This window comes from Myiozetetes cayanensis, unplaced genomic scaffold, assembly GCF_022539395.1.
Source record: "Myiozetetes cayanensis isolate MyiCay16 unplaced genomic scaffold, myiCay2020 scf4, whole genome shotgun sequence".
Taxonomy (NCBI): Eukaryota; Metazoa; Chordata; class Aves; order Passeriformes; family Tyrannidae; genus Myiozetetes; species Myiozetetes cayanensis.
The window spans coordinates 15,953,695-15,978,543 of NW_026087631.1; the positions used below are offsets into that span (position 1 = coordinate 15,953,695).

Here is a 24,849-nt window from a genome sequence, read left to right on the forward strand (position 1 = left end):
ATGGCTTGAGCTATTATTTATAGCTGACCATATATGTTAAACAAAAGCAGCCCATGTTACAAAATCTGGAGTATCTGGAAAACTGGTGATGCATTATTAAATGTGTTCAAGGAGGACTGGGTGGATGACGCTGTGTATGTAGCCCCTTTATTTGGAAGAGGTTGTGTGGCACATTAATAAACTACCTGATTTCTCCTGGCTGAAGTCTCTGATACTTGGGTCAAAGCTACATATTGAGTGGTCAACATAATGAAGAAAAGATGGGTACAAACAGTGTGAAGTATGTCTGCTGTATGCAAGAAAGTGATAGGGCAGTGATAATGTGCAGAGACAGAGGATGAACTGCAGGTTATGCAGTGCTTGGACTTTTACGTTTGGGCAACTTAGACTCAGCATAGTTCAGTGTCTGAAAGATATTTTGTTTACAGTGCATGTGCTGGACTTCTCCTGCACAATCATGTACTTAATTGCTACTTCGAAATGCATTTATAAACAGAGAAACAAGGTTATACAAAAAGGTAAGTATGTAACAAGCTATACATGAGCACAGCTGATGTACAGTTTGAAAGACATTCCTAAATAGGAAATGAAATATAATTTGAGAAATTATTCTTATTATGTCATTAAAAGCTATTTAATGACAGATAATTAAGCCTTGCAGTTTGATGCAGGGCTCTGATACAGGAACTGTATTTTTCACAAATCTTTCTGTTGATTTCTCACCAAATGGGTTTTTTAAAGGCTAAGAAATATTTCAAGGGTATGAGGAGGTAAATCTTAGTCTACCTGCAGACAAAAGTTGTCTTATCATAAAATCTGTTCACTAATCCCTTAGTTCATACACAGCGTGTGATGTGCTGACATTTTAACTTTTAACTATGTTGAGTGACCCTATTCTGACACTGCTTGTGATGGTAGGTGATGAAACATACAATAAATCAGCTCTCAGAGAACATGTTTCTGAGACAGTTACCATTTTGTTACAAATAAGTGGATGTTAAAGTGTTTTTTTACTGTTATGATGTGAATCATATTTTGTTATGCCATTGATCTTATGTCAGCTTGATGTTACAAAAAGGTTTCTGAATGACAGTTACAGTGAAATGAATGTTTCTCTAACTTGTCTCTTTCATCTCCTTCCCACATCAACTATGCTGATTGTAGTTATTTTATTAATTATTAAATTAGTAAACCAGTGTCTTCACTCTCTAATATGGAGACTAAAAGGCAAATAAATGAAATATTACTAAAACGCTGCCCTACTAATGCTGGACAAAGCATAGCCCACCATTCTGAGGATGAAATAAAGCACCTTTTTTGCAGTTTTGATGCTTGCTGCCTGCCTCAAGTACCAGAAACAAATAAATTGGTCAGTCACAAAAAAACCCAAGGCTCTTACTAAATTATTTTCATTCTTCAAAAAGGAGAGTTAGAGATTACCTGAACTTGGGAACTCACTACTGCTCTCTGGCACCCTGTTTATGACCTTTGGTATAGAACTGCAGGACAAACACAGAGAGGTGTTCTTATTCTCACATTTTTGTGCAGTGACAGAACATGAACAGTTAGTCATTGAACTTGTGGTATCCACAGATACAATTTTATTAGGACACACATTGGTTCACTGGTAAATCACTGCCTTCTTTGATCAAAAATTTCTAAGTGGACAGACAAGGACCTTTTCTGCAAGAGCTGTAATCATAAGGGGTTTGTGTTCCTGTTAAAAACTTTGGCTAACTGATATTTCTGAAGACATTTGCTGGGAATTCCCTAATCATCTCTTCTGCCTCTGGGAAATGCTTATGCTTTGCTGACAGAAACCTGACTTAGATTCGTGCCAGTAGGGATATGCCTGGAGGATCACAAACTAAACAGAAAGAGTTATGGCACCTGCATTCCATACCTACTAAGGACACAAATATGCAGAGTGAACACGCATCAGCCAGCTGAGGATCACAGAATCAGCATTTCTGTAATAGGCATGACATCAGAGTGTACCATGTGCAGGCTTTGGGGCCCTAGGTAGGAAAGAAACTGCAAATTAGGAATAATAAAATCAGCATGACCTCACCTTAAACCTTCCAGACACCACTTTTCATGCTTACATCTAGTTGGTCTCTCTTCTGCACAGCTACCCCAAATCAGCTTTCTGTCACAATGTTCAGGAGTCATGGATATCTCTAACCACACACCCCAAGCATTTTCTGGTAACCCCAAGTAGCAATCTCTATTGCCCTAGGATACTTGCATAATTTGATTCTTCATGTGCTGCACGAGGATATACTCTAGAAATTGCTACATTGCAGAGAGCAGTTAACTTTTAAATCCTCAGTCTCCAGAACAGGCCATTTCTTTCTTCCAGGACTTGACAATACTTACATCCTGGTCTGTTTCAAATCCCTTCACTGAAATTCATTCTTATCCCCTCCTTCAGATAGATACTATAGATACTGTGGCAGACTTTACACATCTCCAGTCTGTCAGGATCATTTAGCAGGACTGCTTCTTCTGCCATTCAATTCGCATTGACCACAGTCAGCTCCCTGCACACTCTCAAAAATGCAAATTGCCTGTTTGTTTTAAGCCCATCTACCAGACACAGAATCTTTCCTTTTTAGTTCTCTTTCAGCACGCTGGCAATTGCAGCACATGTGTCTCTTCTCATTTTGCATTCAGATTTTTTTTTATGCACAGAGACGACAGGAGGCCCCGTTAAAGGTATTGCTTTTCCTTTCACAGATATTTTTGGAGGTTTGGTTGTTTCTTTAAACAACACAGTTCAGGTCAGCTAGAGTGCTAGGTTTATCACTTTAGCTCAAAAATCAGTGTTGCCAAGTGACAGATAAGAACTGTGGAAAGAATTTCTGAATTTCATTTCTGTAAGTACATTAATTTTATTTCTAGTTGTGTGGGTTGTTTTTGTTTTGGGTGGGTTTTTTGTTGATTTTGTTGTTGTTTTTGGGGTTTTTGTTGTTGTTGTTTTGTTTTTTGTTTTTGTTTTTGTTTTTTGTTCTTTTTTTGATGTGTGTAGGCATTTTTTGTTTGTTTTGGTTTTTGTTTGGTTTGGTGTGGGTTTTTTTTTTTTTTTTTTCCTGATGTCTCAACTGGTCCCATTTTATCCAGTAGTACTCTGTGCTTACCCAAAGCCTATAAACAGGGTGCCTGGGGCGTTCTGTCATCTTGGTCCACGGCAGCTGTATGGCCAAATGCGACATCACTCTGACACAGAGGAAGACATATAACTCACTTAGTTAAAGGCATCCAAGTACTTACTACAGCTCTTCAAGAGCTTTACTATCTCACTTCTCTGTAGTAAGTAGGAAGGGACTAGATGGTACTCTTGGTAAATGAGATATCTCTAATAGGTAGAATGAATCACATTCAGGAAGTTTCTCTCTCCTCACTGACCAGAAACAAACACCGCAAAAAAAGAGGCACAAGAAACTGCATAGAAAGCAATTCCATTGTATTTAATCAAAATCCTAATCTGTCCACATTTTTTAGTTACTAGTTCTGCAACTGCAGGAATTTAATTTTCATAATATCATAACTTTTTATGCCCCTACCCACTGCAGGGAGGTTGGAACTCAATGATCTTTAAAGGTCCCTTCCAACCTTAACCATGATTCTATCACTGTCTTTTTGACAAATACAAAATTTCTTTGGCAAGCTTCTTTTGACTTCCCTACGTTCTATTAGAACAGTTAGTAAAACAAATCCCCATGTATTTGGATCTCTCTCAGCAAATCACAGCAGTCTTCAAATGGAAATAAATCAATATAATCAAAATAAAGCAAACATATACACACATATTTGATATAAATAAATGTGGCAAGTAAAGATTGCCTAGTATAGTACTCTGCTTTGGATGGTATGTTGCATGACACATTTGAAGAATCCACTCATAGTTTATCAGAAACAAGGTGAAATCATTCATTTTCTCTGAAAAGTTCACAGAACAGTCAATAAAAGGATCATGACAGCTTTGAGAGAATGTGGACTAGAGTTTCATGAGATTATTCAGTCATTTGAACAAAGCTGAGTACATTGTTTGTGTTTGGCAAGTAATAGTACTTGGTAACTTAAAATTGCATTTATACTTTCTTTTTATTTCTACACCTTTTCAAGCTGATAAAAGACCACTAAACATTAAAGCAATTCTTGACTCGATTGACTGAACTGAAATACTGGTACTGGATGTTGTCTAATTATCAAGTGAACACCAAAAAGAACAATAAAAAACTTAAAGTTCAAAAGAGGAAATGAAGTATGAAAAGTAGGTGGGCTCATTGTGTCCTATTAACACCATCTTTATTTTGTTTTTACAAAAAATAGAAATAACAACAGACAATTATACTCAAAAAAAAAAAAAATCAATGCTTTTGCCTTGGTCTCACTGAGGAGCTGCACAGGCAGAGTCCTGGCTGAAACTTTGACAGTATATGCCATTGAAAAAGGGAAATAAAGGTATATGCAATATATCCATGCAAGACACAAAGTACAAAATGTGTTCTATGGCCCAACAAACATTTTGGAGGTTGCCTGTGTCACAACAATTTTCAAATTACTGTTGCCAAATCACCCATGCCTTTACACAGCACAGCTTACAAAAAAGTTACATATACACATATCATAAAAAAGATTTGTTTATGGTCTAACTGCTACAAATTAAGGCATCCTAACAGCTGCTGTTTTGCTGGTGAGGGGTATGTCTCATATTAGTGTTTCAAAGGCTATATTTCAGGTATTTCAGATGAAATAAGACATTATGATGCGGTTTAGAGGAAGAATTCCTGCAGCTCTGGCTCTTCAGTACTCTTTTGACTGACAGATTTCTGGCTGTTCCAGTTGATGTCATCATGCCTGGAAAAAAAAAGAAAATTATTCATGGTAACACTAACAATATCAAGGTATTTGCATTGTGCTTATTTACTCTGTTTTATTCCATTTGCATGTACTGGAGTCTGAATTTATCTTCCCTCTGAGAGAGACATTTTTCTAGACAGGTACTAAACAAAATACTTTTAAATACTGTGTATTTCTACTGAGTTGTAGTTTTCTTTCTGAAATCAAATCTGGAAACCAATGGGATGATGAGAAGCTTTTTCAGTCATAGTATTAATTAGTGTGCTGTTGTAATGTCCTAGTAATAATGAACAGAACACCAAAAAATTCCTTGCCCTTTAGTGGAAAGTATCACAGTGATAAACAGATCCACTACAATAAACACCAAACGTATCCTATTGGTTTCTGACTCTGCCTGTAATGGAATCATCTTGTCCCCATTAATAACCATCAGAGAGAAATGAACCCTTTCAGCAGCTTTAGGTAGAAGGTGGAGGCAAACACCACAGGAAAAATGGAAAGCAGTAATTAACTTTCTGACATGAGCCTATATCTGTTTTTACATTGTAATTTATGTAAAAAGTCAATTCAAGTCATTAAGATTTTATTAGATGCACAGCTGAGGATAATTTCTCCATAGCATGTTTTCATTTCCCCACTAGGTAAACTTAAATTAAAAAAAAAAAAAATTAAAAATCTATCTATTGTGCATGGGATTCAAATGATATTTTGTCAATTAAGGTGAAAAAATTAATAACTACATATTTGTAACACTCGTTTTCATCAGCTCCTTTGTTGTGTCCCTGTTCTGAATTCCCAGTATGTTCCCCCTCTCTTCAATTAACCTTCCAGCTAATTGTTGACTAAGCATCCAGTCCACAGCAACTTGCAAACCAGTTAAAACCCTCACTTTTAGTTATACTACTGAACAGAAAGATAGCAAAACTCTTACAATACAATAACGACTACGTGGTTTGCTGCTGCAAAGGAGAGATACTACAGTCAAGGCAAGATTATACGTACAAAAAACTTTGTTTTAAACTCACATATTTTGAGCCTGATTCTTATAAACCAGAATAGATTTATTTCAGTCTGCAATCATCACAAAGAACCAAACATCCACAAGGATGTGGGATATCCACAAGGATAGGATGGTTAGATAACCTTGTGGTTACTTCAGGATTTAACAGAAGTTGACTTTCTCATGGATCACAGTTGTGGGTCCTTATAAGAGGTAAGAGGGCATCAGGGATCATTTTATTTTAAAATCTCCTTCATTCATCTAAATTACTATTGTCACATACCCAAGGCAAGAGCAAAAGACACAAAACTGAGCCTGGGGAGGCAGAGTTTGTAGGAATGAGATTGAGGTAAAAGAGGATCACTTAACTTTTTGCCATATCTACTTTTTGGCAATCAACATTCCTTGCTGCTATGAACAGTATGTTTAGGGTTATTAATTAACTACTGCACGAGCTTAGACTTGCATGCTGAAAGTCCCTCTGGGTGAGTCCCCTATGTAGAGGCCCACAAGGCACTCCAAAGACCCCAGTTTGTAGCTCTACAGTTGCAATGTGACCTCAAAGAGCATCATTTTTAGCTAATGCAGATGTCTCTAGGCAACAATACTGCGCCTCCTGACCTGGCAAAAATATATTACTGGAATTACTAATTAGTAACCAAATTCCTAATTAAATTTCTAACATCTTCTGGTGTCTATATAATCCAGCAATACTAAAAATCCCCTCATGCAGCAAGCAGTGATGCATGATCATAGCAGTTCACAACAGAACAAATGGAAGTTGTCTGAGACAAGGCTTAAATTACTATCATATTGATGTTAAATTGTACTAGTTTGAATTGGTACTATTTTATTTGACATACAGATAAGCATTCTTTTTCGGGAGTATATATTTGAAGTTGTAATTTCTCTAGCACTAGCTCTGGCAGTGGGATATTTGTTAGGTTAGATCCACTTACCATTTTAGAAACATTCCCAGTTTCTAAACTATTCGACAGAAATCTGACAGTGGATTCTGCTGATTGCCCCAATGTATGAAGCAATTTTTGCTGTTGATAGCTGCAGCAAATACAGAAGTTTGCATTGATATGGTGAGTTAGAGCTTACTTTAATGTAATGCAGATCTTAGATAATTTAAAGTGTGGGAAAGAGCTGTTCACTGGCATACATGTAAGATGGAAAAAACCCTACAAGTATTTTCTTGGAGTTGTAACTTGCCAAAAACTAGCTAATCCTTCCAAAAGGGGAAAAATTATCCCAAACCATCCTGCACATCTGAAATTTTCTCCAAGGCTTTCAGAAAAACAGGGTGCACCAAATTTAGAAAGGCCACTGAAAATTCTAGCACAGTCCTCTACTATTAAGCTGTGATCAATTTGAAAAAACAAACTACAGAGCCTTGATGCATTTAAGTATTCTGAGTGAAAATTAAAACAAAACAAAACACCAGAACCAAATTAAATACACAGAAGCTGAAGAAAAAGAAACTGGAAACTGGTGGACAGGAATTTCCTCTCTCTGAAGGTAGATTTTGTATGACTTCATAGTTCAGAAAATGCTAATAAAATTCCCTGTAGAAGGGTCCAGAGGGTTTGCAACTGCATCCAGCAATATAATTCCCCAATATAACAATCTATAAAGGTTTAAAACACCAAAGATTATACTCTTTTCCAGGAAGTTGTTTTTTTCAAAATAGTTTTGAAATGGTAATTAAATAGTCTCCCCAGGCCATCCAGGGGAAATTCAGACAGTGTCCAGGGGTTTGTAGTGCACACCATGGTGACATTCTTTTATTTCATAAATTTCACAGCTACTGGGCATCATGCAGTGGACTAACAACAGGCACTCATTTTTCCCATTCAAAAATCACAGGAGATGCTAAAAGACATCACAAAGGCTGGATTAGAAGCTCTTTGGGTCTGTGTTCTGATTTCTGAAAAGTCCAATAAAACCTCCATTCTTATGTGATTTTTGCAGATCTCATGACACAGACTCTGGCATGCAATTTCCCCACTTCTGTCCTAATTTGTGGGTACCATAACAGTCTCCTCAAGCTGTGTCCCTCATGCACTCTGCTCCTTGTTTTCTGCTCTCTGGTTATCCATGTGTCCACTGCCATGGGGGCAACTTCAGGACACGGTGCGTGGACCATCTGTGCCTGGAGGGGCAACCAGGAGCTCAGGCCCAGCCATCACCCTCCCAGTAAATGACTTCACACCTCTGCAGTGGCAGCCAGACCCACCCTATCTCTCACTGTTTCTGGGAAATATCATGTTGTCAGGGATTTCTCACACAAGAGCAGTTACACAAGGCAAGGCCAAATTACAGCAACTGGCTACATCTGGGAGATGGCTCCAATATAAGGATGAACTTAATGGTTTTGTATTACTCTATGGTCTGGACAGGCAGCTGGATGTTTTGACTGGAGGCTGACCACTCATGCTCCCTCAAACTACTGCTGTGAAGTTTTCTGCACAGGAGTTTCCTTCTTTGTTTTCTTGAGAGAATGAAACCTCTTGGAAATCTTACAGTTCTGTTTCTGGTTTCACATATGCTGTGCCAATGACTTCAGAACAAAACGTCCATTTCCATTACAGAAATTCAATTTTCAAGTATGGGAAGGTCCTGGCAATAGCAAATAAGTGAACAAAAAATTAAATGCATTAGATATTTAGAAAATACTAACCTGAAAGTAATTTAGGCTCCTGAACTGCACAATGACTAACATTAGACTAACTTCACATTTTAGTTTAACAGAAAAAGAAAAAGGAATTTGTGAGTGTTAAGAGTTGAGTAAAAATGGTAGGCAATTTTTAGAAAGCATTTGCTTAAAAAATAAACATTTTTATAGAATCACAGAATATGTCAAGTTAGACGGGACCCACTACGATCATCAAGTCCAACTCCTGGCCCTGCACAGGACTATCCCCAAGAGTCACACCATGTGCCTGAGAGCGTTGTCCGAATACTTTTTGAACTCTGTCAGCCTGTCCCAGTGCCCAACCACCCTCTTGGTGAAGCACCTTTTTCTAATATCCAACCTAAACCTCCCCTGACACAACTTCAGGCCATTCCCTTGTGTCTGGTCACTGGTCACCACAGAGATGAGATCAGTGCCTGCCCCTCCTCTTCCCCTCACAAGGAAAGTTTAGACTGCAATGAGGTCTCCCTTCAATCTGCTCCAGGCTGAACAGACCAAGTGACCTCAGCAGCTCCTCATACAGCTTCCCCTCAAGGCCCTTCACCCATTTTGCTGCCCTCATTTAGACACTCTCTAATGGCTTAAATGCTCTTTTCCCAACATGTCTTTACGGACATTAAGGGACTGATCTCTATCTGCCTGAATAGTCCAAATTAAGGAGTTTGAACGTAGTCATAGTTAATCAGATTTTTAAAAAATAGATTTAAGTTCAAAATCTAAGGGAGAGTAAGAAAAATGTGTGAAAATAAAAGAGCACTACTTGAAACACTACTATTTAAACTAGAGCACTCTCATGTTCTCTGTACTCTATTTAGAGATGAACTGTGGTCTTTTTTGCTCTCCTCATGAGAGGAAATTTAATTTCCATTCTCATCTGGTTCTTGACTTTCGTTCAACAGAGGCAGAATAATCAGCCAAAGTCTGTTATACACCCTGGTGGATTTATGACTATGAATACTTTCTGTACTTGCTTGGAACTGAAATCCTGTAGCCAGTTCAATGGTGACATCAGCAGAAATTCATCATAAATTTCTGCTTTTCCAGGAATTATAGATGTTCATCTATTTCCCTTCTTGTGAGTCAATAGATTCCAGTGTTTCAGTTACAAATAGTTAGCAAACACAAATTGAGAAAACAAAGCAACAGAGATGCTAAACATTACCATGCATAAGCACATACCAAGCACAGTTACACAGAAGTTCTTCATTCAATGTGCTAGAGGAAAGACTGGTGAAGCTGAAGAATGGATCCTAAGGAAGTACAACATCATATCAGTTAAAAGCATGCACTGTGCTCACCACATGCATTACAAGGAAATCTACTAAACATGCAGTCAGATAGCCACAACAACACTTCAACAGATTTCTTTTTATGTCTGAATCTGTTACCTCTTTGAGATGTGTGCTGTGGACCTTTGGGTTGGTATGAAAATTTATTCTTTCCACAGTTTTGATGTTGACAAGAGTGACATGCAAACACGGCCTTTTCACAGACAACAAGCATTTCACAATGCAAGCATCAATCCTGTTAGAATTACCTCATACAATTCTTTAAATTTCTTAGGGACCTATGAAAACTGCTCATGACCTTACAATCTACCAGAACATCTTTGAAGATAGACTCTCTTTTCCTTTATCACTATGTAATCTGAAGCACTCACTTGAAAAAAGAAGTCATTGTGTTATACAAATACTTCCATATTAAACTGGCTGTTCAAGCAGATGCTGCATGTCTTCAAAGACTCAGACCAGTACTTCATATTGTGATTCTGAGTAAACTTTAAGAAATTGAGTCCCACTTCAATTTAGCCTGCTACCTCTCCTTTGAATTTTTAATTTAATTTCATTTAATTTCATTTTACAGTATGCTATACACTACTGTTCTAGCAGCACCCACTAACATGGACTGCTCACTGTTTCCCAGTTCTCTCTTTCCACTGTTTCTTTTCCATACCCATTTTGCCTCCTCTTTGCCTAAGATTTTCCTGTGTTTTTCTCCCATTACCTTTTCACACTTTTTACAGTATATAATTCACTAATCCTTCTCCTCCTGCTATTGGCCTGCTTTAAGCTTATTTTTTCATCTTGAATTTATTCTTCCACCTCATGTCTTTCCATCCACCCCTTCCCTCCCAGCGTGACTTCCACAGAGAATTAAATCATCTACCATTCCCTCTCAACTGTATTTTATCTCCAGAAGCTCACACTTCTCTCCCCTCTACAAACACGGTGCCCACAGTATTTCCTTCCTCTGTCTCTTTCATTCAATATTTCATTGTCTTGGAAGATACATTTGTTCAAAGTATTTTCTCCTTCCTTTAAACAAGAGGGACAGTCCCTTAAATGCAGACACTCTTCTTTCTGTTGTGATCCCAGAAAGGACATTGTTAACTGCAAAGAGGGGATGATATGGATCCAGTACAGTTTGCTACAGACCAACTGTATGCTCTGACTCAAAAAGACACTGGGCTATGAGGAGAAGGTTTGCAAATAATACTGTAGCTCCCACAGAAACCAGAAGGACCAACTCTGTAATTTTTCCTGGTTACATTTCTCATCAAGTCTTGGCTATAGGACAGGACAGGGGTAGTCCTTGAGTTATTTACTCTTCCAATATCCCATGGTTTCAAGAGCGACATTCTCATTGTAAGTTTTGTCACTCAGTGCAATATCAAATATCATTTCCATGTGAATCACGTTTCTGTAGAAAGCTTTCAACACAGAACCTTTGAACCACATGCCCTAAGAGTACAGACTCTATACACAAGCAACACCTGTCACTCCTTAGAAAAGCCTTCCAAAATTAAAAAGTGGATGGGATTTCTACAGGTCAAATACAATAAAGTACTTATATGCATCCTTTTACTATAAAAAGGCAAGAGGAAGAAGCTGTCAAATTTATTCATTACTTAAAGAGATTAGAAAAAAAAGGCCCTTCCTTCTTTCAGCACACTCACTGGCTTGTTTCTTCCTTTTGAAAGAACTGCTGGATTTCCCTTGCTGTCTGTTGTCTTCCTTCCTAATGAGGTAAAAGGCAGCGTCGATGAGGTTTTGACCTGGTTTGCTGTTTGACAGTTGTTATTGTTATTTTGGTTGCCACTCAGCGTCTCCATTATGGATCGAAAGGTTCCAAAAGGCCTTTTCAGCTGATCCCCTACATGCTCCCCAGAGCTGGTTGGAGCCCGCATGAGTCCTTTGCTCTGGTCTTTATCCTTTTCCTCATTTAGTTCTGACTCTGCTAGCTCCACCTGCACCACAGGCTCCTCGAAAGTTACACGAAGCTTCAAATTCTGTGACGTCCTGCGCTTTGAAGACGGAGACTTAAGAGCACTCTTAGGGCTTGTGGCAACCTTTTGAGCAGTATCCGAGCTGGATGGAGAGTTGTCTCCACAAAACTGGTTCTGAGGCACCGTACCAGACTGATATGGGGCTTCATTATCCGGATCACTGCTCTCTGAAGTAGGGGAAGGACTGTGGCCATCCACAGACTTAGAGACCCTGATGCCAAAGGGGAAGCGGCGTCCTGCCGCAGAAGTGTGTTTCTTAAGCATCAGGTTCAAACTCTCTGTGGTCTCAACACTCTCCACTATAGGCTGAGGCCTTGGTTTGTCAGTTCTTTTCACAGGGGTGTTCTTGTGGTCCTCAGAATTGGCTGAATCTGTATCAGACTCGCTGAGAGACCGTTGCATCAGCTGCCTCAGTCGGGCTAACTTCAACTCCCTTTTCTCTGGCAAAATCTTCTTCACGTTCTTGGAGGATGCATAAGCGTCCTGAAATTCCAAAGTCAGCTTTTCCTGCATACAGACATTTTCAGAGATTTCCTTCCCCAACAACTGGCGCAAGATTTTATCTGAGTCCTCATCTTTTATCTTGGCTCGAGCTCGACTAGAAGTTCCCAAGCTGCCAAGAATCTGAATCCCATCTTGGGTGTTCAATTTACTTTTTGGTGGAGACAATTCATCTGCTTCAGTTGGTTTCCATGGGGGTTTGCCAGAAGCAGGAGATGATGGTAAGCTTAAAGAAAAAAAAAAGAGGAAACACCACAGCGAAATTAATGCACATTTAAAATGTGAAACTGCCATTTCCAGTGTATATGTCTGTCTCAGCTTCTTGTTACTTATCCTCCTCATCGCTACTCACATGGAATTTATTACTAGGATGCCACAGCAAAGATTACATAAAGAAGGATGTAACCCTGTTTCCACTCCTATTCAGGATCTGAGGACCTTCACTTTCTCTTACAAATAAAACTCCTTAAAATCAAAACTTAGAATGGTTATTTAAATACCAAATACAATTTTATGAGGAAAACTCTAGAGAAACTAGTTTCCTTTTTGTTGGAGTTACCATGTTTTAGAAGGCAAAGAAACCTCCGCATTGCAATGATCTCATATACCTACACTCCATCTGGTACTAATAGCCATATAAGACCTCATAAAAAGTCAGAGCCATTTGCACTCAAACCCTTTTCAGATACAAAATACTAAAAAGCAAGAGAAAGGTGAGAAGAATGTACTTCAACACTGTTAGAATAATAAATTAAATTTAAAACTCCAAATATCTTATAGCAAGGAAACAGCAATTTCAAATAAGCCCAGTTTGCAAAGCATGTAAGTTACAGAGACTTTTCTTTCCCTGTGACATGTGCTAGAGTTCATAATACTTATATACATTCTTATTTTAAACCAATTTTCTGCTAAGCAAGGACAAGATGACCAAATTAAAGTTAGTGTGAGGCAGGCAAGCAGCTTCTGCCCTGTTGAGTCCATAGTTCTCACAATGTAAAAAATTCACATGCCTGTACTAGCCACATAATTTTCAATTCCCTTTGTTTTGGTTAACAAAGGAAAAAAAAAGCACAGACACTAAAGAATATGCATTTATCTATAGTAGACATTCCTAGAAAAAGGATCTGCTACTGACTCCTTGGATGACGATAATATCCACAAGTGTGTTCTAACTGTAAGGAAGAATAGTAGCCAACTATGAAATAAAATAAATAGAGTACAATTTTCAGACTTGTTCATTTAACTAAAATAATATTGAAACCTACCCTTTTACAGGAATAGTGAATGCTGAGAAATCTGCTCTCACCTGATCTTATCTGACAGTGAGAGTAAAACAGTCCTGGTGTTCATCACTACTCAGATGTGAGACCACTTGGAAAGACCAGTCAGCAAAAATCACAGAAACCAAACAAGCTGGAAGAAAACCTTTGGTCCCATTGTACCTATTGAGCTGGTAGACAGGGAAGACAAAGATTCCTAAAAAAAGGACAAAATCCCCTCTTTCCAGTGTGGTTTTCTACTTCAGCAGTTCAGAGTTTACAGTCCTTTTCTAGTTGAAGTTCCTTTACACAAATGCACCTCTAATCCCAATGTCTTTGTTATCTACTATTGTAACTATCTGCACTTGCCTGAAACAGTAACACATGAAATCCAGGGATGTGGAGCATTTGTACGGAAAAATGCTTGAGATTCTGTGAGAATTGACAAAAAGCAGTCACTCATCCTATGAGTTCATATACTTGATGACCCAAAGCTTTGATCACCAATGCCTGCAGAAGCTTTTATTCTGGCTTTAGACTTAAACACAGATGTAGCTCCCTAACAACTCCGAAGCAAGGAGAAGCACTGTGTATGCCTTCCAGAGAGGAAAATGGATTAGAAGGTAATGATAAACTGAGTTCTATCGCATGTGAGTTACTTAATTCTTTTCAAAGTCATCTCTGGATTGCTGTGAGAGAGAAGCTGTGCTTGCTTGACTTCCACATATCACACTGTCAGAGATCCAGTCCTCTGTCTTCACCTTCCTCGTCTTTAATGTTTGAAACTTAATTTGAGTTTCTTTCTGCAACTTCTGACATGATATGTAAGCAACACATAAAATCTCTAGAGTTTTGACTTTTTATTCAAGCTACTGCAGGTAAAAGATTTAATGAGTGTAAGGAGCCTTATTACTCTGAAAGCAAGATTTGTTGGTAACTGGTTTTATAACTTACTCCTACCAGTAATGTACAGCGGATCACCGCAAGGTCAAACTTCACAACTTTTCTACAGATTTCCAGGATCCTCTGCTATTTATCTAATTCAAAATATAGCATATTTCACTGTAAAACTGGTTTTTCACTCTGTTGGGAAACAGGGGCTATTTAGTTCATACTCAAAAATTCCAATATTTACCAACATTACACACTGTCAAATTCTAGAAGCTCAGCTTCGAGCCCATGAGGTAAAACCCCCACATTTTCTTTACAGAACACATCTACTACTTAGCAACACCACAGCTTCTCCTGATAACTGATATAAAAGGAAAATCCAGACTGCAGCACAATTGTCCCACCTTACCTTGGGGATGTAGGCAGTGACTTGCCCTCCAACCGCTGGGCTTCTAAAAGCTGCTGGAGTTGGTTCTGTAATGTCACACGTTCCACCGTCTGCCTGCAAGAAAATTTAAGACTGTTTACCTCATATTGTAAAACTGTCTGCATTAGTAAGCTGCAGGGTAACAGATAATATCCTTTCCACTTTGTATTAAAGAAGTCCTCTTTATGTGTACTTTATGTAGTAAGTAAATAGAGAACTCATAAATAAGAACATACAGAGTTTGTACTTTTTTTCCTGAGTCTCTGTTGGCATTTTGTAATCACTGCACAAGAACAACTGAGACAACCCTACTTGTCAGATTATTTATTATACTTTATATAAGAGAAAGTGTGTGATCATAAGCAGCAGAGAATTGGAACTGAGTGACTCAGACACAAAGATCTGGCAGAGCAAACTTAGGGCACTTTGGTTCTTACTTGTTTGTAGGAAGGAATAGAAATGGACAGATTAAACAGTTACTTCCTATGTTTGGTGGATGGCTTTTACTGAGCTAAGCATTAGCTCAAACAATTGCTCTTTCCTCTTCTATCTGCAAACAAACTCAGAGAGGAGACTTTGCCCACTGGTCCAAGGACTGGTCCAATCTTCAGCTGCAGGATGGAGCTAGGTATGACCTCTGTGCCACATCTGCTTGCCGCCCAACCTTACCAAAGCTCCTGCTTGTGTTCTGCACCCATCTTATAGCACCCACTAATGTTATACCTAATGCAGTTTATCACTTTCAGTGTGGTGTTGTGATTGTTTTGTAAATAACTTTAGAAACCAACACTTCAAAAATTGTAATAGTACCTAAAAATTGTTAGCAATATAAGAATGATACCCATTCTAGAAACAAAATTTAATATTTATCATGTGCAATCATGATATGTGTTGTCCTGCAACGTACTTATTTCCATAGGAAGGACTCGGTTGAAAAATATAACCTACAAATCCTGAAATTGTTTTCCTCAAATAGTTTTACAAGAATGATGGAATAGAACAATTTGCCACACAAAGGTCTTCTCCTTTTCCCTGTTCCCATACAATTCAGACTTTCCATTCTAACATCAAAACACCCCTTCACCTTGTTGACCACCACATATAACATTCAATCTTGTTTAGTGACCTGAAATTTCCAGTGCCTCTAAACACTGCACAGACAGAATTATTGGGAACTACTGGAAAACAAAGCTTTTTATAACTGTACATATGCAATCTTTAACCTGAAACAGAATTGTTATATTGTGTTTTATTCCCTGGTCCTGATCAAATGACCACAGGAAAATGATTTTTTATCTGTTTCTCCCAGGCTTTGCTTCTCTTGCTGTATGAGTAATATGTTTTTAGTACTTTAATTCTTGTTGGATATGCAGAACTAAGACAGTTCTCAAACAGTGAGCTGGACACTTTCTTAGCTTACATGCCATCAGCGAAAGATTTATCTGAGTTCCAAATGAAATCTTTATAACTGGCAACGTCAAAGCCAGAAAGAATCCAGATGACTTTTTAAACTAAAGGTTGTACTTGCAGGGCTGGCAGAAAACAAATGTTTTACTTTTAATATATCAAAGTGAATTTGAAAAGTGTTTCAGAAATAAAGGTATGATCTTGACATACTGCCTTGCCACCACATTTTACAATACAGCCATGGTTCATGTAGATCCTTTCTTCCTTTAACTTTCCATCTTCCTTCTTCTAGCCTACACACTTCCTTAGACTATTTTAAGATTACTCCTACCATCTGTCAACATTGGCTTATATTGCAGATCCCGAGATACTCTCTTTTAAGAACCAGGGAAATTTTTATTTGAAATTAGGTTGTGATGCAATTTCTCTGTTTTTTTGTCTTTTATCCTTCTTTTAATTTGTTTTTTGAAATACCTAAATAATACAGCTAACAGTTTTCAATGTTTTTAGCTTTAGTGGAAATCTCTGACATGTCGTCTCCTGAGGTAATGTTCTCATTCCACTTAAACATTTCAATTTTAAAAGAATTGAAGTTTCCTCCATTTTCACAGTTAAGCTAGTTAGTTGAACTCACAGAAACCAACACATCTTGCCAGCACTAACCCTAAAGATATATAACATACACATATACATCTAAGATAACATTGGGAACAAGGGATCACAGCTTCTGGGAATAGCAACACTGCAAAGTATTAAAACCAGACTGATTTAGGAGACAAGATCACTGTAGTTTTCGGGGTCAGAGAGTCTACTTACTTTATTGTACTTAATGGACAAATTCTGGGTCTTCCCTTAGACAATGTTCCCAGTGAGTAATATGTAAGGACTCTTCTGTGTCTACTTAGAAAGCTGTGTAGCCCAATTACCTTCTAATGAAATCAGGAAGCTCAGTAACTCAACAGGGAATAGGCTGATGCATTGGGAGCTCCTGAATTACCTTCCATAATATGCTTTCTTATTTCTCCATTTTTTTCAAATAACACAAGAATGACCACCATACAAAGCAGAAAATAAAATGGCTTAACTAGGTAAAAAAGATGAACATTCTAAAGTTTACATTGCATTTCTTACCATACGTCTGTATAACACACAATACCACAAAAAACCCCCCATACCAACCAAAAACCCAGCAACTTGCATACACCACTACAAAAAAAAAAAAAAAAAAAAAAAAAGGACCACCCACCCAAAAAAAACCCCAAACCAACAAACCAAACCAAACCAAAAAAAAAATAGCTATTTTTATACCTATTCCTGTGAAATTCCAGGAAAACCATGGATTTCTTTTACAGAACACAGAAAAGTGATAGCAACAGAACATATTAAATTACTTTCTCAACTTCATTTTTTGACTCCTGGTTTGCTTTGATCTTTGCCTTGCCATAGATTTTGGCTTGATAGTGTATCAAAAGAATCTGTGTCTCATTCTTAAACTGATATACACATCCAAGTCCATAAATGTGGGACAGTGCAACCATTTCAGAATGCAGGTCCATCAGCAAGCAGCAATGTAAAATAAGTCCATGGAAGCATGCATTTTATGTCATTAATTTTGACATGGTCTCTACAGACCAGAAAAGCCCAAACAGTAAAAGTCATACTGTACGTAGGAATTTTTCACACTTGCAACTAAGGATTTTTTTAGGTAGATAAAATCAGTGAGGGAATAAATAAGACTCTAAGACCTATGGAGACTTCAGGAAGTAAAATGAAAGCAGACTATTTAGTACAGTCTCTGAGAAACTTTTGTGACTGTCCTAAGTATTTTTTTTAGTTCAGAAGGCCACACTGCACTGACCAAACTTCTGCAATTATGAAGAGATGGAAAGCAAAGCTTGCATTTTCAAGCCAGTAACAGCAGGATTTTGTGGGCCACATTCCTTTATACCTATGGAAAGAATTGCTTGGTTCTTTCCCTCTGTTGGGGAAAACCTTCAGTTAATCCTCTTTTGAAGATCTGATGGAACATTACTAGTAACTGCTTATTTCCTTCTTTTCTTTTTTAAATTAAAAAATAAAATAAAATAAAAAAAGGCTTTTCTCTCTGAATGGATACTTAAACCCAGCTCAGAACATTTTGTTTTACTCCTCTGTATTTGTGAGTTGAGCTGCTTTGGTTCAAATAGCTGAAAGATGTGAAGATTCTGGACAAATGTGATTTTATTGTTTTTGTTTTGTGCCTTTCTTTCAGGAATGGCTTCAAATAGTGTGATGCATTGGAAAACCTTTTCTCCAGAATTGCTCTGTGTTGCCTTCATGACTGGAAGAACTCATAAAAAGAGTATGCAAGATGGTATGTCCTTCTTTGGGTTAAGACCTTTGAAGATAGGTCTTGATAGGTGCTTGCCTAAGACAGCTTTTTTGTTGCTTTTCTTCTAGCTCAATATCAACCATTCCAGTCTTCCTGTGGTTGAAGACATTGTGTTATCAGAGAGAGACTTTTATGCCTTATTAATGACCCACTTAGAATCAGGAAATCACAGAATCCCAGAATATGCCAAGTTGAAAGGGACCCACAAGGATCACTGAGTCCAACCCACAAGAATCACGTCACGTGCCTGAGAGTGTCATCCAAATGCGTCTTGACCTCTGTCAGGCTTGGTGCTGTGACCACTTCCCTGGGCAGCCTGTTCCAGTGCCCAACCACTCTCTGGGTGAGGATCCTCTTTCTAATATCCAACCTAAACCTCCCCTGACACAACTTCAAGCCATCCCCATGGGTCCTGTCACCATGGAGAAGAGATCAGTGCCTGCCCCTCCTCTTCCCCTCACAAGGAAGTTGTAGACTGCAACAGGGTCTCCCCTCAGTCTCCTCTTCTCCAGGCTGAACAGACCAAGTGACCTCAGCTGCTTGTCCTATGGCTTCCCCTACAGGCCCTTCAGCGTCTCCCATGGTCAGCTCATGTTTACAGCAACTGAGGAAAGGCTGAAAAGTACATAAGGGCTTTCAGTGATTGCTCAGGTAATCCATCATGCTACAATCATACCTCTTCTGTCTCTAGAACAGTGTTCATTGACACTTGCAAAAGTAGTGGAGAAAATACAGGAAATCCAGTTCCAACTGCCCAAGTTGGAACTATTCCTACATAACAGCCAATTGAAGTGACTTAGACTGTAAAATGGACTTCTATCTGTTGCCATCTTATGTTTTTAGGATCTTCAGAGGTGCTGCAGCCAACAGATTCTCATGCTATGCTAGATGTCCCCTTGAGAAGCTATTGCAGGCAGGTACTTTGTACCATCCTTGGATTATTAAGAAGGATGGGGAGGGTTAGAGTCTTCTTCCATCATCCTCTCTGCCTCCTGAGCATGAGCATCTGAACATGCTCCATTGCTTCTATCAAAACCACTTGTGGCCTGGGGCCTGCAGCCCAAATAGCCATGCAGAAGCTGCTCTTTCAAGCAGAAAATAGAATATTTCACTGCCTCAGTAAATTGCAACAGGGTTGCACAAGAGACCTACATCTCTCTGTAGAAGAGGAAGAAAAGGCTGCTGCTGCATTTACTGGAACTAATCTGAATCCTGAAAAACAGACTGATGAAGGGAAGCAGATTTAATTCCAAGCAAGGAAACCCATCAGGGACCAGACAAGAATCATTTAAATTACTTCCTATGGATGTAATCTATGAGATGACAGTGGGGAGACTTGGAAAAGTGTTAATACTTTTGTCATGAAAGTCACAACTTGACTATTTCTGTGGGGTAAGCAGCCTGCTGACTGACATAACAAGTCTTTCTCTTCTATATGAGAGGTAACACTTATATCAAGTACTGAATGAAGACTGAAGAGAACTGAAACATGGAGGCTCTGTGGTTGCCATTTCTACCTCCTGATGCGTGGGGTATTTTTTTCTGCTGAGCAATAGTGAAAATAAGTTTCATTATATATTGAGTCAGATGCTAATGCAGTCTACTCAGGATTCTATTTTTTTTTCCTTTATGGTATCTGATTGTATTTTTCAGCAAACAAACCAACTTATAGGTACTTTGAAATACCCAGGGAACAGTGTCAGAGTGTGAAATTATGAAAACTGAAAATTATAATAATCCTCAGTTTACTGTTTGTTTGTATTTTTGACAGCATAAATGTAATAGAAGAATGAAGATACAGCAGAGAGAAAACACCAAGGTAAAGACAGGGAGATCACTTACCAGCTACTGTCATGGGAAAAACAGACTCGACTTGGGGAATTTAACTTAATTCATTCTCAATTAGCATAAATATTTCATTATTGGTTCGGGTTTGGGGAAATAAAAAAGGACAGACATCTATCCTCCCCTTCTGTAAGCTCAAATTTATCTGTACTTCTAGATTCAATTCTCCCCACTTCTCAGGCTTTGCTCCAGGCACCTCTCTTGTCATTGCTGCAGGTTACACCCAGTCTTTTCAGTGAGCCAGCTTGCAGCACAGGTCAGGGTTCATGTGTAGCAGTTTTTCAGTGCTGCTCTGTTTTTGTCCACTTTTCCCTGTGCTCTGGTGTGGGTCCTTGACAGGTTGCAGTCCATTCAGGAAATCGCCAGCTCTGGTGTGGGGTTATAGTCCTTTCAAGGGATGTCCCTGTTCTACCATGGAACTCTGTGGACCACAGTCCCTTTGGGGATGTGTCCTCTCCCACACAGTACACCTTCAGCTACTCTGACCTTGGTGTTCCCTCTGTTTATCATTCTTCTGTTCTCTCCTCTGTGGCATTTTCTGCCCTTTTTTAAATATATTTTCACAGAGGTGGTTCAAGATTGATCAATGGTCAGAGCTGTGTCCTGCAGTGGACTCGTTGCAGAGACCTGTGTCCAGCAAAGAGTAGGTCCTCACCTGTTCTCAGAGGCCACCCTACAGTTCCCCTCCTAGCAGAATATTATAATTTATACCCAGTACAGTTAGCTAAATGCTGCTTGCATAAAATTGTATGGTCTGCTCTGAACATGGGATTATCAGAAGTCATTTTCATGGACTGTGATAGCTGACAAGGTCTTGATCACACACCTAAACTGGAACAACATTAGACCAGTCTTGATGGTTTCTAAGAGTCTTATGAGCCTATTGACATGGTAAGTCATAGTAACATCACCAAAAATTAAAGCAAGTAATTGCAAAAATTTGTGTTTCAAAATAACAGGTCCTTTAAAGAAAGTTTAATAAAAGCCGTACAAAAATATTAAAACCAGTTCATATGAAGAAGAAACAGAACAGAAGATATTCCCCTAATAGCCATTGTGGGCTTTGGTGACCTTCCAAGTCCAAAAACCCTCCTCTAACTACTATTTCTACTATTTCTCCCAGCATCAACACCCAGCACTGTAAGTGGGAAAATCCACTCCCTGTATATAAAAGCATGCCATGTGAACAGTAACCATGACCAGTAATGATTTGATCCCAAGGTATGCAAGGGGAAAGGGATTGGATTGCTTCATACGTACCCTATTCATTTTACACTCCTTTTATCTATGTTCACAGCAAACCGCCACAAAGAGAACAGCTGAAAAATTGAGCTGCTAAAGGTGTAAGGGCAAATACTTGAGAGTAGGAAAGAGTAGAGAAATAAGGTAGAAATATGACTTGAAAATGTCATATATACGAAGCAGAAGGTAGACACTGCAAATAAATTGAAGTAGCGTAGTTTTAAGACCAATCGCTCTGCTAACAATGAAACACTTACTCTTTCAGCTGCTTAGTTAGCTTGACAACCTGAGAGGCCAATGACATACAAGTCTCCACAACTACTAAGTAGCGGGAGCACATGGTGTGCCCGTGTCGCTCAGCACTTTGTGAGGGTTTCTCTCCCACGTGGTTTTGCATGGTGACATTTGCTCCATATTCAACCAATGTCTGTAAAAACATAACAGGGAACAGAGAAGTCTGTAAGTGTAAGTCTTTGCTGTGACTTCTGATCACCACAAGAATGGCTGGACGCAAAGCACTCCTGAATAAAATGCCTGAAAATGTTAGTCTGAGCCAGTAATTTTTAAAATTCAGTCACTAACAAGTCTGTGTTCAGCTTGAACTCAAACCATATAGAACTAAAATCTACCCCTTATGTGCAACAATAACATAGAAGAAGTGAGCTGTGGTTCAGAAGAGCTATAAAAATATTATATAATTTCTCCCTCTCCCCTTAACAGTTCTACTCAATAATTTGTTTTCTGCTCATTTGTTTGCACAGCATAGCACTACTTGTAGCATTCATACAGCAAGTGGGATCATCAAATGAAAACAGAGGACTTTCATTTGGTCACGTATTAATTCTCGCCTGCACCACAGTAATAAACTTTTTCAGATGCACCTATCTATGCATGACATAACACTGGGATAACTTTACACATGGTCGATCTAGAAAAGAAGACACAGGCAAGAGCAATTCAAAGCACATCTGTTCTAGATAACATCAGGGTCCAGAGCAGTGTGCCAGTCAGTTTATAGAGGGTGGTGATGAGTGTAATGGTTTACACCCTTAAAATCTTTTGGGAATGTCACTGCTTCAGTATTTGCTGACTCCTTTTGTGGTTTACCTCTCAGTTCCTTACCACAGCAGAATCTCTATATTCAAAACACTCAGTAGAGCAGTCTCAGTGTCCTGGTTCCTTAGCTAAGTAATGTTTGGATATGAAAGGAAGGGCAGACACTTTAGGTCAGAGAGGTACAAACTTCTTATTGCAGAAAAAGATCTGTACAATGATTTTATCAGTCTGGTTGGAGTTTTGGTTTCCTAATGATGAAAGAAGTCTCCTTGCTTTGCACTTGCTTGGCTAATCCCTATTTTCTCTTGAAGATGTACTGAAATTTGTGTCAGCTTTCAGTCTGTAAGAAAAATTATGGCTTATATTCTGATGTATATTCCTGTGTTACTCACAGGACTATCAGAAAAACCGAGCTTTCTGCTGGAGAATCATCCAGGTTGTGAGCATGACATTTTAGTTACTCTGGGACTTGAATACAGAGTGTTCTAAGAGCATAAGAATGCTGTCAGGCTGACTCAAGAAACACATTAACTGAAGCAAGAATTGAGATCAAGTCTTCATTCTTTATAATATGTTTGTGATTATCAGTGTTACACACTATTTGCATTACTGGAGTACACAGATAAGGACCTAAATGTTCTCAGCAATGCTCTGACAAACAATGATCATAGCACTTTCTGAGCAATGCCGTAATACACCCAGAAATTACAGCTTATTAACCTAACACATGTACATGCAGAAGAGCTGAGCTCTTGCTTGAGTTATCCAAGCAGAGCTGGTAAGCCGCTGATGATTAGAGAGACCTTGTTGATCACAAATAGCAGGCAGAGAGACCTGAGAAAGAGGAATGCTGGTCTGCCTAGTCTGCTAAAACTACACAGAAAGGAAAGTTATGAACACTCTTGCACTGTTATCTCATGGGTTTAATTTATCACGAAAGAAAATAAAGAAGGGAGAGTTATGACCTTGCAGAAAGTAATCTTATAGTTAGAAATATGACAGCAGTGTCATTTGTTCATAAACACAGCAAATGAGAGGTCCAGGGAATCACTGACAGCTGTGACTCTCCATTGTTATGCTGCTGCTTATAATTTCCTTGTTTCCTCTTTGACATTTTTCTTCTTATCAGATTATTCACTGTACATTGTTTTAAATTAGAGTATAAGCTTATTGAGCAGAGGGGTTATTTTGTTTCACAGTACCACAAAATAACTACACTGAAGACTGTGAGGTGTTAGTGAATTGACATTACTAACATTGTGTATGTTTATAGTCATTAAATATTTTCACGACTTATTGCTCATGGCTTCAACACAAAGCACTTGCTAATTTGTATATTTATCTAAAATACAATAATCCTAAGAATTCTAAGCCATTTATTAAGGTTCATTCCTCACAGAGAAAGCAGGGTTATTCCCTTTCTGGTTTATTTTTATTCTTGAGAACAGCCTGTAGATGTCACCACTCTGTTCAAAATCATCTGTGCTCACTTCTTCAAATGCATTGTACATCTCAATGAGGAACTGTTGAGATAGAAACCCTAAACATACAGTATATAGCATCCCTAAGCAAACCCTCTACCACAATGGTGCTCCCTGCTAGTAAATCGTAAACATTTCTTCTATCCATTTTTTCCCATCTGATCATCGTAATTGTCTACAATACAATAGTAAAAACACTAGATGCAGAATGGATGTGATGATTTATTTATGTTACTCTCATATGAGTTTCTAAAGTATCTATTCCTCCCATCTTTAAAAAAAAAACCCAAAAAATGACATATTCCCTCAATGAGAAGAATGTAGAGATTCTCGTGTCCTCCAAATCTATTTGACTGCCTTCTTTTCAAGTCTATTAATTTAGCTCAACTATCACCTGTTTTTCTTTTTTTATTATGTGAGACTCTCAAACTGGCTTTTATGGAGTTATGTCTTCCCTGTGTCCAGATATATAAATAGATTGCTATATTATTATTATTATTATTATTGTTGTTGTAT

At 38.4% G+C, this 24,849-nt stretch overlaps 1 protein-coding gene across 4 annotated transcripts in view; it reads right to left on the reverse strand.

Moving 5' to 3' along the window:
- Positions 1 to 4,294: 4,294 nt before the first annotated feature.
- The window catches only part of SNCAIP (synuclein alpha interacting protein), a 94,007-nt gene continuing 73,452 nt past the window's right edge, over positions 4,295 to 24,849 (reverse strand). For 3 of the 4 annotated variants that reach the window (XM_050329034.1, XM_050329035.1, XM_050329036.1), the window contains exons 8-12: positions 22,054 to 22,223; positions 14,914 to 15,006; positions 11,524 to 12,580; positions 9,747 to 9,817; positions 4,295 to 4,863 (exon numbers count right to left, since the gene is read on the reverse strand). In XM_050329034.1, the coding sequence (XP_050184991.1) occupies positions 4,779 to 4,863; positions 9,747 to 9,817; positions 11,524 to 12,580; positions 14,914 to 15,006; positions 22,054 to 22,223 (1,476 nt within the window). In that variant the 3' untranslated portion in view covers positions 4,295 to 4,778. The remainder of the gene's footprint in view (positions 4,864 to 9,746; positions 9,818 to 11,523; positions 12,581 to 14,913; positions 15,007 to 22,053; positions 22,224 to 24,849) is intronic. The other variant, XM_050329037.1, reaches the window with a different exon arrangement.